Raw genomic sequence first — 17,612 nt, 5'->3', positions numbered from 1 at the left:
CTCTCGTAATCCGATTTCATACTGGAGGGAAGGTGGCGCACGCATTTATTACCTAAATCTTCTCTCAGGCGGAAATGTCCCGTGAATCCTATCTCATGTACCTGTTTCAAACATTTTCAATTTGATGGCCTACTAATGAAACCTGAGACGATGAAAGAAGCTAGGAAAAGCCGCTGATGTTATTGCATCGCCTTGACCATTGGCCCGTTGGTGGAGAACTCTGAGAGATTTCCAAATGGCTCTGAGAGATTTCCAAATGGTCTCGTAGCGAGTACGTATTTTCCGGCTACGGCAATGATGCAGATGATTAGTTGCTCCTTCGTCACTGTCCGGGACTCATCGAGACGACTTTGTGTTCACACTACAAGTGCTATGTGGTCATATGCGTCTCTGAGAAACCTTGGAACCCGTTCACGCCTGTCCTTAGCGCTGTCCACTTACAATCCGATCGCTCAGGACGCATGTTAATGCCGGATGTGAGCAATAATAAAAGATAATTATATAATTAATTAATTACGGTTGGAGGTGTTCACTGTCTGACTTCATTTCCCCAGCATTAGACCTTTGTGTTTGTGTTTGCGCTCTGCCCGTCAACTCACTACTACAATAATAAATACATTTGATTTAGTGTAATTTGTACAACATTTTATTTTTGTATTAGATGAACTAAGATTCAGGGATTAGAATGTTGTTTTTGATGAGTAGTTATATAGTTATTATTATAAACTAGCACATGATTTCAGTCATGTGACTCTTCGTGAAAGGGGTGAATATCAAACAAATTGTGATTTGAGCATCTAGTGCTCTACATAGTGTGGATAAACCATTATTTCTATAATGTAGAGCTCTTGTACAGAGAGTAGGAAGGTAAAGATGAAGCTTTACATGAGTACACAACATTCCTTATTTTTTTATCACATGATTCTCGAAGATGTTTCTACAATACACAATGTGTATCACGATATCAGTATAAGAAAATTCAGGCAAATCTGTGTGTCATGATCCTTTTCTTCTAATGTGTACAAAAATGAGTAATGGTGAAAAGGAGGAAATATTAATTCTGTGAAGTGTTTAATATTTGACAATTTTAACGATTCGGTACATGAGCTCAGCTGCTTCCAGTCAGTTTGTAAGTATTTCTTAAAACAAGATCACGACACGTCGGAGAAGTGATGATCACGATATCGATGTTGGCTCACGATTTACCGTCTCTGTCCTCTCGTCCTCGCAGGAGAAAGAAGAGCAGCCATCGAAGTCTTCTGAGGAAGAGGAGGAGGAAGAAGAGGAGGAAGAGGAACAGTAGAGCAGCAAATCAGCGCTACCTCATAACTCGATCTCGTCACTTCCCGTTTAAAAAGAAAAAAAAAAGAAAAAAAAAAAAACAGAGCTGGACTTTTTGCAACCTCGCAAAAAAACACCACGAACCCGAACGGCCGTGCCACTCTCGCTCATCCTCCATCAGCACAGCACACTACAGTGCATCTTCTCTCTCTCTCTCTCTCTCTCTCTCTCTCTCTTTACCACCACTGGAAAACAAACAGACTCTCAAATACTGTACGTGTGTGTGTGTGTGTGTGTGTGTGTGTATACAGGCATGCATTCTTGCTTGTATTTCGAACACAAAGTCCGTGCATATCTGCTCTCCGGTCACGTGTCATTATACTGGACAAAGATTTCCTCTGATGCAGGTTTCAGTTTTTTTTTTTTCTTGCTTTTAATGAAAACTTTCAGATGTTCACACGTTCTCTGGACAAAGGTGAATCAACCTACTTCTATTGTTTCTCTGTGTGTGTGTTTGTAAAGGGAGGGGTCAGTACTTTACTTTTGGCTTCCAGGTTTTTTTTTTTGTTTGTTTTTGTTTTTTCCCCCCGTTTTTTTAAAGCTATACGTTGGTGGAAAGGGTCGGTGTAGGTGTGTGTGTGTGTGTGTGAGCGAGCGTAATAGACACCAATTCATTGCGACACCGCGTCAGTCCGTTTTTATCTCAGATTGAGTCAGCGGATATTCTTAAGTCTGCGACTTTTCCTCCTGACTCAGTTCGGTTTCAGAAAGATTTTAAAAGTTTGCAAAGTGGGGAACAAAAGAGGTGCGGAGTTAGACGGTGCTTCTGGATCACTGTTTAAGAAATTTAAGAAAAGTTCCTGTTTTTGTTTTTGTTTTTTGTTTTTTTGGTCGTCCTGTCATCTTAGGATCATGAGACCTTATGAAAACATAAGTCACGCTATGGAGCTAAACAGCTGTCTAGCTAGTGCAGCTCTGTGTGATTTTATTTTCCACCATATTCCCAGAGTTCCTAATTATCGAGATGGTTACTAAGGATGCACCGATACACGATTCTTCAAATCATCAAGCACGGTTTTATACGCGTTCGTGGACGTTTAGAGATTGTCGATGCGTGATTTCCCCTGATGATCCTGATGAAACCGTGATATCTGACGATGTATCGGATTGAGGTTGATGTTTTCTGATCCGTTCCCAATGACGCATTTTTTAACTCTGTGCTTTGACATGAAATACTGAAGGACATCTCTTGATGATTTTTTTTTTCTTTAGCTGAAAAAGGCACAAACAGCCAACAAGCTTTGGTTTTGGAAAATAAAATAAAATGAAAAGTGGAGAATGTATCCGTGCATCTTTAGTACTTTGGTGTTGCATCTACGTGGAAAAATAAATCATGATCTCAAGACAACAGGACCAAAAATACTGCATTTTCTCTGGACTTGTGTAGAATACAGACGTGAGGAGAGCACTCTGACTTTTCTTTTTTTTTTTTTTTTAAACTTTAATAAGCATTTCATTTAATTGTCGTTTCATTTTCATCACTGATGGCGAGAAGTGGATCATTTTATTCCGTTTTTATTCTCCACAGGACGGCGCTGTTTGCTACTGTTCAGCCTGGTTTCCGATTGATTTTTTTTTTTCTTCTCTGGTCATACATTTCATGTTGTTTTTTTTTTTTTTTGTTTGTTTTGTTTTGATTTTCGTTTAAACTCCGAGTCAGGGAACGCCGATCGGTCCAGCGACTGAGTTTCTCAGAACTTTAATGCTGCTACGAACACGGTTGAAAAAAAAAAACCCGGAATACTGCAACGTCACACTCGTACCTCACTCTGTGTCAGTTTAGGACGGCTTACTGTTTAAAAAAAATAAATAAATAAAAAGAAAAAAAAAAAAAAAAAAGATATTCAGCTGCTCCCGGTGCAGCCTCTGTTTGGCTAGAGTGTGAGCAAACTTTGATTTATTATTTTTTTTTTTTCCTTTCTTTCTTTCTTTCTTTTTTTTTTTTTTTCTTCCTTTCTTTTTTTGCAGTTCAGTTTGTCTTTGAGTTAGGTTTTGTGTGTGTGTGTGCGCGTGTGTGTGTGTGACTAACGGTAGGACTTTAGAGGTTTTTAGAGAACTCGTGCATAACGGCGTGCACTTCAGTGTACAGCATTCGATGTTTTCAAGGTTTTTCTTCCTTTTTTTTTTTTTTCCCTCATACGTGAGACTGTAGACGCGCCACAGAAACGACTGCGTTGGGACAGAGAGAGGAAATACTGTCTGCTTTTTCTTGCAGAATGTTCACCCACTGTGGTATGTGTGTGCAGGTGTGTGTGTGTGTGTGTGTGTGTGTGTGTGTGTGTGTGTGTGTGTGTGTGTGTAATAGTTGCCCCAACATGAAAATAATTTGCAGCTTGGTCCTAACCCTGCTGTGTTTTTGTTTTGTTTTTTTTTTTTAAAAACCCAAATTAATAAAACTAATTGGAATTGTGGAAAATGGTCCTGATGTAAAGTGTAATGTTTACTGTTAATATCAGATATTTGTTTTAAAATTAATCCTCAGATTTGATGTGTACAAGTTTCATTCGTTTCAGTGCATCAGATCATCGAGTTCATCACCAACATCCTGCTTTAACCTCAACTTTCCCCTCAGTTCCACTTCCTCATTTACACCTTGGTACTTCAGTTTTTAAATACTGATGTTTTCACCCCTGATTTGTGTGTGTGTGTGTGTGTGTGTGTGTGTGTGTGTGTGTGTGTGTGTGTGTGTGGTGCCTGCACACAGTAAACTGGTTTGGGATCAGTCTTTACAATGTACAAACTCTCTTTTTTTATTGTGGCCTGCAAGTATTTGTATTCAGACTGGTAATAAAGTTAATGATTCCTACACTTTCCTGTGCTCTTTAGTCTTTCTTTTTTTCTTTTTTTTCTCCTTTAGATAAACTGAACTTTTTTTTTTTTTTTTCTGCAACCACTTGATATAATAATGTGTTTCAAAATAAAATCCCCCGGAATTGGTTCACCAAGGTTTTTCCTCTGTCTCCTACTCTTATTCTTTTAAAACTGTTATATTTTTCTACACACAGTACTGTGCAAAATTCTTAGACACCCTATATATATATATATATATATATATATATATATATATATATATATATATATATATATATATATATATATATATATATATATATATATATATTTTTTTTTTTCTTAGTACAAACTTTGTTATAAATTTTTTTTATTTTTGACTTCTACATTACTGAGTCAGTACAAAAACATTTCCAAACATTCGTTTAGAGAAGGCTTTGTCAAATATACCTCACAGCACAGTGAAATTCTTTTCTTTTCTCTCCCAGCTTGTTAGGAAGCTGAGGTAAGAGCACAGGGTCAGATGTGACACTGCACCCCTGGAGCAGAGAGGGTTAAGGGCCTTGCTCTAGGGCCCTACAGTGGCAGTTTGGCAGTGCTGGGGCTTGAACCCCTGACCTTCTGATCAGTAACCCAGAGCCTTGACCATTGAGCCACCACTGCCCAAAAGGTTGCCGTCGCCCAACGTGGGGCTCGAACCCACGACCCTGAGATTAAGAGTCTCATGCTCTACCGACTGAGCTAGCCGGGCTTAGCCTTTCAGCATGAAAGCAGCAGATTCCATAAGAGACACTTTTCAGATAAAAACAGAATGAAGGCTGCTGGGTTTCGCTGCAGAAATAAGAAGCGAGTCGACAGTCAAAGTCTCCAGAAGAACTGTGGCTGCTTCTGCAAGATGCTCAGTAACACTTCCAGCTCATTTCCTTATAAAACTGCACACACTGCACCTCAGATACTGTTTTTCACCAAATAATGACTATGTTTACTGCTCTTTATAGTATTTTTTAAATGTAGAAACATTTAATTTCATTATTTTTGAAGGCATCAGAACTGTGTGTAAATTTTATATATATATATATATATATATATATATATATATATATATATATATAAATATAAGGTTCTTAAGTTAGAGCAGGCAGAGTAAATGTACAACAAATCTGAGAAAATGATATAGAAAGAATTGAGTGCAATGAACTTTAAATATATATTTATATAATGTTTCACAGGAAAGATTTGTACATCAGTTGTGTATAATTTAAGAATACAGAAGCCCTGAACCACGGTGCTGCCATTATTTTTACTTAGGAAGTCATTATTTTGCCTTAGTATCTTATGCTGACTTACTAAACCGTTATATTTATTAAGTCATTATTTTGACTAAGTATCTCGCTATTTTGCCTTAGGAAATCATTATTTCTTTTTTTATTATTTATATCCGGAATTTTTATATTTCTGTAAAGCTGTTTTGTGACAGTGTCCATTGTTAAAAGCGCTATATGAATAAAATTGATTTGAATTTCGAGATATTATCTTGTTATTTTGACTTGGTAATATAATGAGATACTAAATCGAAATAATGATATAGCGCTTGAAAACAAAATTTTCCCTCTGTATAAGAACTTCTCTTTTATTTTATATTTAAAATGTTATAATTGTATTTAAAAAAAACTCTTACATTCAAGACTTCATTATGCTCAATTCTTTATATTGTTTTATTCTTATTTCTATTTTCTATTAGTACTAATGTTCTTTCTATTTTATTTAATTTATTTTTATTCTGCCTGCTCTAACTAGATCTTTGAGACACAAATGTGGGTTTAACTTAAACATGCAGCTCTAAATATACAAACCTCTGATTACTTGCATAAAAGGAATAAAAAAAAAAAGGTTGTTACAGTAATTAGACAGAAGTGGGAAAAAAGGTCTCAATACATGACAAAAGCAGGAAGGCTGTCAGGGTATCTGGCTTTACTCTTACATTTAGCACAACTTTTCAGTGTAGTTACACAAAATTTCAGTCTTCAGCACATTTTAAAGCCCATGTTCATTTCGTCAGTGTCTTCAGGTCCGTTTCCAGGACAAAACCCCAGACTTAGTTTACTTCCAGGACTCTTTTTAGTTCCTTAAGTTCCTGGAGTCATTTTCCATGAAACATGCATTAAAGGGGCGGAGCTTATGTTCCTAAACATCACTGATTGGCCAAATGCAAACGTCACAGTATGACCAGCCGTCTTTAAAAACCTGTTTAGCCAACAAGAGATTACTAAAGCGTGCATTTTATTTAAGGCTGTGTGGCATGACTGGAAAAGCGGAATGTTTTCTGCTACGCTTTTGTTTTTACACAAGTGAAAAGTCAGAAATGTGGCAGGTGTGTGTTTTGTACACCCACACACACACGTCTAACTTCCCAGGACTGTCGGATAGCCATAAAGAAAGGCTCCTAACCCTCATCTGCTCTCTGGTATACTTGGATTGGTTTCAGGCACGTGTCCAATACCGTGCTCACTTACTCACTTTTTTTTTTTTTGCACTAATGAACAGGTGACGCAAAATGACAGCAATTTGGATATACAATACAAGCAACCTCATAAAACATTTTACGGCATTTAAACAGTATATTTTATAGAGAGTGCGAGGAGGGTTGACCTGAAAAAAAATAGCGTAGGAGGCATGCATTGTGCGCACAAAAAGGGATTATCGAGCATGTGGCATGTGCGAGCACTTCATTTCTGCGAGCACTGAGCACTGCACACTGCACATTTTCTTCCCTCTTGCTCAACAGTGTCTACAATTTGTTCAGCACGCTCGCTGATACTCTGATACTGCACTTTTATTTGTCTATTACAAATAAAACTCAGCATGAGGAATTAATCTCTAGCATCACACAGCAGCAGCCAACATAAACAAAGCTAAATAAAACGTTCCGTGATGATTAACACTAGTAGGTTACTCTTTTCAGTATCGGTATGCAAGGATGAGGGGCGTGTGGGTGCTGAAGTTGCTGCCTGGATTTTCAGGACTCCTTCAACTGTAACTCCTAAAATATTATTAATTATATATATATATAGAGTGCATATCATGTATATGCTGCTTAAAATTCCAGCACCTCCAAACGGTTTCCATGATGCATCCTTCGTATCATGTGTCTTTAGATAAAAGCATTTAACAGGCAAAAAAATATAAAATGTAAACTAATCTGTCATCTCTGATGCCTCAATATACAACTGTAAATGCATCAGAAATTGTCTTCGTTAACTTCATGGTTGGTTTCATCAGGCTGGTCATCACTAATTCACACAGCTGCATTTCACGTTATTTCTAATTTTCAGTATTTGTTTCTATGCCACTGCTTAAGGAATTTTGGGATCCTCAAAAAAGCTAAGCATCAGCTTACACTAAAAATAAATAGACTTCTTTACAGTTTCAATGCTTATCATGGTTTTCCTGCATTAACATTATGGTATGTGTGTGTGTGTGTGTGTGTGTGTGTGTGTGTTGTATAACAAATTAATCGCAACATGTCTAGCGTGGAAAAGGCAGGTCCTCCGTTTTCTTCTCTCGTCCCCTGCCATTTTTCTTTTTCCGACGTTGCTACTGGAGTGATAAATATCACACGTGAAGTGCAGAGATATCTTAACCTCAGTCTCCAAACTGTCAACTATAAATCATCAGAGTGTAAATCACTTCTTCTGTCAAACATGTGGGTCCTTCGAGAGCAGAGGCCATCGCTGTTGGTACGTCATCGTCCAGCCCTGCAACACATTTTTACAAATTACAGTGTTACACAAATCTTGAATAATCAGCATTATCTTTAAGTATTACACATGAGAATAAATAATTAAAGGTACAGTACGTAGTCCATAGTCCATCCTATAATAGCAATTCATAGTCAGCTCAACTTTAGGCATGAAAGAAGTGGTGACTGGCAGGAGTCACAGCCAATCAGAGGAGAGAGACAGTGTAAAAGACTGATACTATACTAAGTGGAAAAGGCATTTCTTATACCTTGTAGCTTTACATAGCTGGCTCTGTAAGGACCTTTAATAAAGCATCACCTAATGAATTAGATTTAATCCCTAAATGGAGTCAGTCAACTAATGTAGCTAATAAATAATTGAAAGCTGTGGTTTTGGACTGTAACTTGAACAAAACATCACGTGTAGCCTAACAGTAAAATGTTAAAGGGCGGCCATCTTGGACAAGTGGAATCGCTTTTTTTCCTCAGCATGTTCCCCGAGCCCCGCCTCTCAAAGTTTAAAATTTTGATTGCTCCCTTTATGCCACATCAGAGCTTGTGAAATTTACTTTTTATAAATTTCTAACTTGAAAAGCCAAAACCTGTGTTAAAAATGCAAAAAGAAAAAAAATCTGCTTCTGTTATCCATGTCTCCTTAGCATTATCGTCTATAGTATCATCTATAGTCTCGTGCCAAAACCAAAATTTAAAACCCAGAACGATAAAATATAGACAATGTTTAACGTGACGTGTCAGAGAAGCGACGATTGAGTTCCTAGCACAGGGACAGCCTACAGACATGTTATGGTCATGTGACCTACTAATGCTCATGTTTGCATGGCCACGCCCCCTTCAACAAGGACTTAGTATAATAAAGATTAAACGATCAGTTTGTATTAAAATGAGGCGTGGAACTTTTAGTGTGATGAGCACGTGTAAACACGCCATCGTGAAGCCACACCCAACTTTTGTGATTTATACGAAACGCTTCAACACTTAAATCAACATTCCAGTAAAGTTGTCCTGACTAGTGACCTTAGTGTCGTCTTCTCTCCACAACTCCCGTTCGGCTTCGTTCAGCTCCTCAGTCGGGTCGTACGTATACACCGGGAGCAGCTGGTGCCGCAACCTGTCAAGCCTTAAAAAAAAAAAGGGGCGGGGTTATACTTTATCACCAGTGAGTCTTTAGTGGTTAATTTTTAATATGATCTGATTCAAAACCACACCCTATTAATAATACTGCGCTATACTACATGGGAAAAGAAAAGAAGGGAGGAAAATAGGGATGGAATAATAATGATAACTGTATTTATCTGAATTTCAACCAAAAAACTCTACCACATGCTCTTTTTAGGAGTCTGCTGCAGTGACAATTTTCTTTCAGTAGATTTTTTTTTAAAGTTTAGTGTCTTGAAGATCAGGCTTTATTAAAAACCCTGAGGACCTGATTATGGAAATTTCCTATATTCATTTTTAAGAATATACTGTAGAAGTGTAAAATAGGATTTTTTTTTTTTTACAGATTTATATTACAGAAGGAATTTTAATTTAGTATCTTATGTTAGTCAATAATCAGTTGTCATGTGGTTAATCCTAAATAACAACTATATTCATCTGAATTCCTTCCCAAAAAAAATGATGTGTTTTTTTAGGAGTCCGTTTTCATTTACGTTTATTTTATTACAATATCATAATTCTGTAAAAAAAAATAAGAAGGGAAATGAGATATATTTATATATTTGCGTTATAGAATCTGAAATTAGAGGCTATATTCCTGGGGTTTTACTTGCTAAGATATTTTTTACAGTGTTCGAGTAACTCGGACAACTGAAAAAGACTCTTACAATTATAACGAGGTTTTAAACCTATTACACAGATTTAAGAGTCTTTTCACGAAGCAGAAAGACCATTTTACACTGAATTTGAGCACTTTTTCTTGCTGAGTGATATTAAAGTGGGTTTTTATTTCTGCGCTGTTACACATCATCTTTTCTCACCCAGACGATGATAAATCATGAATTAACTGATCACAGTTCATGTTTTTCTATGTTTAATAATAAATTGCTTGAGGATTAAAAAAGATAGAAAGTGCCAACACTTTTACCTCCATTGAGAAGTCCAAGAAATTCTACGAATATGCAAATTATCCCAACCTTAACCACACCCCTTTCTCTGTCCTTGGCAAACTGTATTTGCATCCTAGAATCTGATTGGCTGTTATATTTGATATATTTGATGCCTCCACCTCCTCATGTCGTCTCAAGGAGTTTTTCCTTGCCACCGTCGCCTCTGGCTTGCTCATTAGGGATAAATTCATACATTTACAGTTTATTTTGGTTTAGATTCATTTGAATTTATTTATTTCTGTAAAGCGGGTTTGTGACAGTGTCCACTGTTAAAAACGCTATACAAATAAAACTGAACTGAATTGAAAACTAAAGAAATTTGAAGTAAATATTTGAAGTTTAGCCAATCAGATGTTAGCATGCTTGGGCGTGGTGTAACTTTACCTTTGCCTCCTCTTCACGTACATCACCTGCAAAAGAGGACACACTTCATATAATTCAGCAATGAATCACACAACACGAGAACACAGTATTATTATTATTATTATTATTATTATTATTATTATTATTATTACTCAAACTTCTTCTTAATTTTCTCCTAAAAGTCTTTCTGAGTGCGAATTAAAGAATCTATTCGGGGATTTTATTCAAATTTAAGATATTTAATGTAAAGTTTGAGTTTTTTTTCCTGTCGGAAATAGCAGCTCAGCGCAGATGCACAGTGTAGGGCCCCTTGTTTCTATCATTCACTTTCTTCTCTTCATTACTTTCTCCTCCTTTGTTCTCTTTTTTTTCCTCTCTCTCTCTCTCTCTCTCTTGTTCTGTCACTCCTTTATTCTTTCTTGCACCTTTCCTGTTCTCTCTCTGCTTTTGTTTCTCTTTTTTTCACCTTGTTTTTTCTCTCTCACCATTTCCTTGTTCATTCTCTTTCTCTCTTTCCCCCCTTTCCATTTCTCTCACTTTCTCTTTCTTGCGCTTTCTCTTCTTTTGTTCTCACCACTCCTCTTATTCCTTTGTTATCTTTGTCTTGCTTACACTTTTCTTTTCCCTCTCTTCTGTTTCTCTATGCTTTCTTCTTTCTTTCTTTCTTTCTTTCTTCCTTGCTTGCAGGAATCTCCTTCTGGAAGTGCAAATGTAATTAAAATTCGTCCTGTTTTTATTGAACATAATGAAAGAAATCGGTGAAACAAACGCTGAACTGTCACTGCGCAACTCTTCCTGCATAAAGTCACGTTTACGTCTGAAATAAAAGCTTCATTGTCTTTCGTCCTCCAATTATAAAACTTGAGTCAATCATGTGATGGTGCGTTCTTCAGCTTAACCCCTACACACACACACACACACACACACACACACACACACACACACACACACACACTTCAAGAGATATAAATACTAGAAAATATGCTGTATAACAGTGAATCCAGCTTTTGTTTGATTACATACCGCCGCTACAATAATCCCGGCGAAGGTGATGATGAAAAACGGGAGCAGCACGTACGTCAGGGCCACGTCTCCTCCAGTCGGGTGCGGAGGCTCAGTGGTCGTGTTCATTTCAGGGACAAATGAAGCGTCTCCTTATGTTTTTTTCCCCTCTCTCTCTCTCTCTCTCTCTCTCTCTCTCTCTCTCTCTATTTGTTTGTGACTTGTCTTCGGCGTTCATATGACTTCCACATGGTCCCTCCGTCTCCGGGTCTGGGTTGGCCCAAGCCTACATGGAAGAACAAGACAACAAGAGTTTTAAATATCTGAACCTGAAAACAGTCTTTAAGACAAAACGTGTACTGACTACAGGAAACGTTTAGCCTAAAATTTAACTCCAAACTGACGTCATCCAAAATATGCTTTCTGTAAATACATTCTCAAATCTTTATATACTTACTCTGAACCAATTTTACAAATGTAATATGTTTTACATGCGATGCACGGAGAGAACACCACAGCTCACAGCCAAAACGTTCGCCAATGACTTGCTGACTTTCTGTCAAAGGCACAAACATGATGTGCATGATGTACATGATTATATGCTAATTTGTTTCACTGTATTAATGCACTTAATTAGCTAGCTTGTTGTAGGCTATTTCATTACTTTAGCTACTACATTTTAACCTCATCAGTTATGTTTTCCAGGCAGTCAAGACATAGGACTGGACAACACACTGGACTGTGGCCTAGCTAAAGATTTTATCTTTTGTCCACCCCTGATTTAACTTTGAGAGGAGCCATTGAGCCATTACTTGTGATTACATTAGCATCATAGCTCCAGTGCTAAACTAAAGAAGCAAACGTCAGACACAAAACATGTCTTGGCTGGTTAACTACAGTTGGGGTAAGAGGGAAATTGTGTAAATGTGTGTGTGTGTGTGTGTTTTTTTTTTTTTTGGCCAAACTGTTGCATTAACAATGTCAGGAAATATCACATAAAGTTCATTCTCGTGATTATATGCAATCTTAATCCTTGTTTAAGGTTAAGGATTTCGTATATGTAAATCTGTATTTGTATTTCACACTATATTTTTTAAAGAGCTTCTCATTAGCAACGTTACGTCTCATTATATTTTTGAGAATGAGGAATTCCAGTTTACCTTTTATTACTGTGTACGTAATACACAGGGGTGGAAACGACAGAGAAACTGTACTTAAGTAAAAGTACAAATTACTGTGTCATGATCTTACTCAATTAAAAAATATTAAAAGTAAATTAAAAGTATGGACGCAAAAATCGACTTGAGTGAAAGTTAAAAAGTGTCAACATTTAAACACAGTCAAGTAAAAATGTTTAATTGATGAAAATAGCTGACCAGAAGTTCATCATTCCTGATCCTGCAGGACTAGCTAGTTTGCTAAGCATAAGGAAAATATTCTGCTAACTCAAACAAACCTAGAATTTGCCTTTAAGGTTAGTTAACAAAAACAACAAAAAACATAACTAGCTAGCTAATTTAATAAGCTAATTTACAAAACCTAACTATCCATCTAATTTAACAAGCTAATGTACAAAATGTAACTAGCTAGCTAATTTAACAAGCTAATTTACATAACTTAACTAGCTACCTAATTTAACGAGCTAATTTACAAAACTTAACTAGCTAGCTAATTTAACAAGCTAATTTACAAAACTTAACTAGCTAGCTAATTTAACAAGCTAATTTACAAAACTTAACTAGCTAGCTAATTTAACAAGCTAATTTACATAACTTAACTAGCTACCTAATTTAACGAGCTAATTTACAAAACTTAACTAGCTAGCTAATTTAACAAGCTAATTTACAAAACTTAACTAGCTCATTTACCAAACTTAAAGTTAATGCAGCATACTTCATAAGAAAAACATCATCTTACGAAGGAAAAAAAGCAAAATAAAGAAAAATGAAAAACCTCATGATTTGAGCCATTTGAAATTTGTAAAAAAAAAAAATATTTAGAAAGTCAAAATTTCAGTGTATGAAGTAAAAAGTATGTTTTTTCTTTTGGAAAGTTTACTGGAGTAACAATACATGTAAATTGTAAATTAGCTTATGAATTTAAATAATGCTTGAGTAAAGTACAAATCTTCTAGCATAACATAGTAAGAAAAGTACTATATAGTACTAAATAGTAAGAAAAGTACTATATTTACTGACGGTTTTTTCCACCCCGCTAATACGTCACATCACACGTTCTTTACTTACCATAAAACTGAACCTGAAATAAAATGTTAGCAAATTGTGATCAAAGATCGCACAACATAAAGTAAACAGGGTTGTTCATCTCTGGTCCTGTATATCCAGATTCCTGCACAATATCTTAGTAATTATCCGGCTCTAATACTCCTCATGGAGCTAATAAGTGAGTTTAGCGGGTGTGAGCTGGACTCTGGACCTACAGGACCTGAGATGAGCAAACACTTAGAGTTTATTCAGTTCAATTCAGTTTTGCAGCAATTTGATCAACAGACATCGGGCCTCATTTATCAATCTTTTAGTAAAATTTTAGTGTGTAAATGTTTGTCTAAAGCTGATTTTCTTCGTACTAGAGTGCATATTTTGATCACCCGTAATGTACAAAGTGTGTTCCTGACACAGCTCATTTGCATATAGTGACGCCCACAAAACTCCATAAAAGGTAAACAGCACAGACAGCATGGAGCATGAAATGAATGATCAGGGTAAAGACTGAAAAACAGTGGAAGTGGAAGTTATTGTGACTCACTTCTATGCCAATAAAATATTTAATAATATCTAATATTAATAATAACAAGTGAGCACTAAATCCTCCATCAGCTGAGGCGTGGGTTTACGGTTTACGGCTCTGCGCACACAGAGCGGCCCGTCTTCTGTTTATACTCCACTGTTTCTTTTGTTATTATTGAATGTTCAGTTTTAATTGTCTTAATTTATGGGTTTGTGTTGGATCGCTTACTTTATTTTTCATATTCTTTAATTAATGGAATAATATATAATGATTGATTTATACAAAATGTTCTTGATGGTGCTTTTAGTCCCTGACTTAGTGAACTAGCACGAGGATGTGTTTCTGATTGAGACTCCAAAGCTCGTCTATAAGTCGCTCTGGATAAGGTCATCTGCTAAATAAAATAAAAATAAACATAATAAAAATAAGTAATTTAAACTCCACAGTATGTTCCAGATATAAAAGTGCAGTAATCAATGCTAATTATATAACTTAAAGTCAATCAAAGTTAGTGTTCTTAGGCGTGAATTTACACACACTCAGGAGCACGAGTAGGATACGAACGTTTTTCCAATTTACAGGATTTTCATGAATACCAAATTTCTTGTGTAAACGCTCAATTTACGAATAAATCTGTTTGTATCCAGCTTGAGAAACAAGGCCAATTGTTACAGAAATCAGGATGTAGATTTAGATCCCTGATGAGCGAGCAGTAAGGAAAGACTCGCTGAGTTGCTCAGTAGTCAGGAAGTCAGGATTCAGGCAGCTTTACTGCTGCAGTTTAGGACACACTCACACTAAATAGAGTGTCTATATAACAACATCAACTGGTGTTAACATCAACAGTCCCAGACATTTGTTAGCAATTTTCAGGCTGTACTTCTTTCACCCATTACACTGTGTGAATTACTAGTAGACAACTTAGACTGTTTTAAGTAAAAATATCAAGATTTCGGCCTGTAATTCAAGTTAACGTCTATACTAAAACACATTAAACATGCTTATATTGCAATATTTGTGGTGTGTTTATTGATCCTGGTGCTAATTTGTTATTTGATGCTGTGTGTTCATTATTTCCTTGAGACGTTAGCGGTTGTGTTCGCTATGACATCACGGGAGGACATTGTTATTGTTAGCATGGTTACAATGGCGATCAATAGGAGAAAAAAATTAGGTCGTAAAAACAAATCATCCTCTTTCTCTCTCTCATCATTGTCCAGTGATGTAATTTTTAACCTCATTTTGATGAGAAGTAGGAGACGCCGTTGCAGATGCTGGACTCAAAGTCCCAGAATGCAATGCAGCGCTATAAGCCTGAGTAGCCTGAGACGAGGAGTGCGATGACGTTGATGATGGTATTCGTGTGAAAGTTGAAGCTGTGGAAACTGATCTGTTTGAGCAGAGTGTACTGATGAGGATGTGAGTGAGCTGGACGGACTAAAAAGACTAAAGCGCCGCTGCATCGCTCTCTTCATGTAGAGATAAAGCGAGGGATAAATCACTCTGGACCAATATTAGTACAGCATTGTGGGTAATGTAGGAACCTGTTATCCAAAGTGAAAAAGTCGATGACAGATGTTCAGAATTTTTAGAACATAAATCAGATCAGGTGTTAATTATAAATTATTATATTAATAAAATATTAATAAAATTATTAATTATTATATGCAAGTTGTTCAGAGTAGATTGTTCTTTAAAAAAAAAATACAGTAAACATTTCTTCAGTGATCGACTGCATATGGACAAAAAGAAATTTAGTGTAAATTTAGATTTTTTTTTCATTGCTGAACTGCTGCTTTCATTAGAAATTAATATGTTCATTAATTTACTGATGCTGAATATCCTCATGAGTGTTGAAGTCAGGGTTACTTTAGGTCATCATATCCTACAGCAGCAGGTTAACTGTTCTCATGATTCATTAATACAGTCCATTAAAATGAAATGCACTGAGCTGCAAGTGAAATAATGCATGAAAAGCTGAATAAAAGCGTTTCAGACTCGCAAAAAACAATTCAACATCTTATTAAATGCGGTTTAAACTTCTAACTTTAATCTATTTTCACTTCCCTATGCAATGCAATACGGAAATAAAATAAAATAATAATAAAAAAAAAAAAGATCATGTGACTCACATGAAGTACAGGGCGGTAAATAAGGAGCTGGTCAGGAGTAAATCCCCGGAACACACACACACACACACACACACACACACACACACACACACACACTTGAAGCAGAGAGCTGAGTGAAGATCAGTTAGTCCCTGATTGCAGATTAAACACAGATTGAGACTCTTCCTCCTCAATCGCACATCTTCACATTGTATCGCGGAAGTGCTCTGGTTGCCAGATTGCGCTCTGTAAAACCCCAATGTGTAGTTCATGGGGAGGATTTGGCAACCCTGTGGATATCCGTGGACTTGAGTCACATGTTCTGCACGAGCGCACTGTTTACAGCCACGCCTTCTTTCTTGTTTATTTATATTTACCTTAAAGGTTTGTTTCATTTGAATTTATGTTCTCTTTCTTTTTTTAAAGTTAACTTTGGCTTTTCACCTTTTTTTTAAATGAATCGCTTTCTTTCATAACAACTACACTTCCATTTCAAATGTTAGATATAATTTAAATATCTATCTATCTATCTATCTATCTATCTGTCTATATGTCTGTCTATCTATCTATCTATCTATCTATCTATATGTCTGTCTATCTATCTATCTATCTATCTGTTTTTGTCAATAATAATAATAATAATAATAATAATAATAATAATAATAATAGTTGAAAGAAAGAAAGAAAGAAAGAAAGAAAGAAAATGTGTAGTAAATACCAACAACAACAACAACAATAATAATAATAGATCATACATGGCAACAATAATAATAGTAGATAAATAGGAAAGAAAGAAGAAAGAAAGAAAGAAAGAAAGAAAGAAAGAAAATATGTAGTAAATACCAACAACAACAACAACAACAACAACAATAATAATAATAGATCATACATGGCAACAATAATAATAGTAGATAAATAGGAAAGAAAGAAGAAAGAAAGAAAGAAAGAAAATATGTAGTAAATAACAGCAGCAGCAGCAACAGCAATAATAATAATAATAAAAATAATAATAATGATAATAATTATTATTATTATTATTATTTAAAATTGCAGTTCCTGTATAGCACATTCAAATCTTAACATTCAAATGACTCATTCAGGAGATCATTAAAGAAATATTTATTAAAATAAAACAAGATTTTCTAATTATTATCTTAAATTATTCCTGGTTCCAGTATAAAATATAAAATATAAAATATAAATAGTAAAAGTACAAACACAGCCACAGAGCGTGAAGAATAAAGTCCCAGCAGCCGATCTGATCTGATCTGATCTGATCTGACTCGTCTTACACTGACACCCAGGGGTCGAGCTGTGAGTTACACATCACCAACACTCCCACACACAGCAAACCACACACTCAGCTTCATCAGATTTATACAAAAATACAAA

The 17,612-nt window shown here is 35.9% G+C and overlaps 2 protein-coding genes and 1 non-coding gene across 3 annotated transcripts in view; 1 reads left to right on the top strand and 2 right to left on the bottom strand.

Moving 5' to 3' along the window:
- Window positions 1-4,149, top strand: part of LOC113545634 (high mobility group protein HMG-I/HMG-Y) — a 36,953-nt gene extending 32,804 nt beyond the window's left edge. The window contains exon 5 of the mRNA XM_053240842.1: window positions 1,232-4,149. Within this exon, the coding sequence (XP_053096817.1) occupies window positions 1,232-1,303 (72 nt within the window). The 3' untranslated portion in view covers window positions 1,304-4,149. The remainder of the gene's footprint in view (window positions 1-1,231) is intronic.
- A 660-nt stretch (window positions 4,150-4,809) lies between these two features.
- On the bottom strand, window positions 4,810-4,882 carry trnak-cuu (transfer RNA lysine (anticodon CUU)). Its single transcript has one exon. It is a non-coding gene; the product is annotated as a tRNA-Lys (tRNA).
- A 1,205-nt stretch (window positions 4,883-6,087) lies between these two features.
- On the bottom strand, window positions 6,088-16,592 carry smim29 (small integral membrane protein 29). Its single transcript, XM_026944893.3, has 5 exons — window positions 16,242-16,592; window positions 11,383-11,647; window positions 10,381-10,406; window positions 8,906-9,008; window positions 6,088-7,886 (listed from the first exon to the last, which is right to left on the bottom strand). The coding sequence occupies exons 2-5, from the start codon at window positions 11,488-11,490 to the stop codon at window positions 7,827-7,829; spliced, it is 297 nt and encodes a 98-aa protein (XP_026800694.1). The 5' UTR covers window positions 11,491-11,647; window positions 16,242-16,592; the 3' UTR covers window positions 6,088-7,826.
- Between the last annotated feature and the right edge of the window lie 1,020 nt (window positions 16,593-17,612).

The sequence above is a fragment of the Pangasianodon hypophthalmus genome, chromosome 16 (genome assembly GCF_027358585.1).
Source record: "Pangasianodon hypophthalmus isolate fPanHyp1 chromosome 16, fPanHyp1.pri, whole genome shotgun sequence".
Taxonomy (NCBI): Eukaryota; Metazoa; Chordata; class Actinopteri; order Siluriformes; family Pangasiidae; genus Pangasianodon; species Pangasianodon hypophthalmus.
This window is presented reverse-complemented; position numbering and strand designations above follow the sequence as displayed.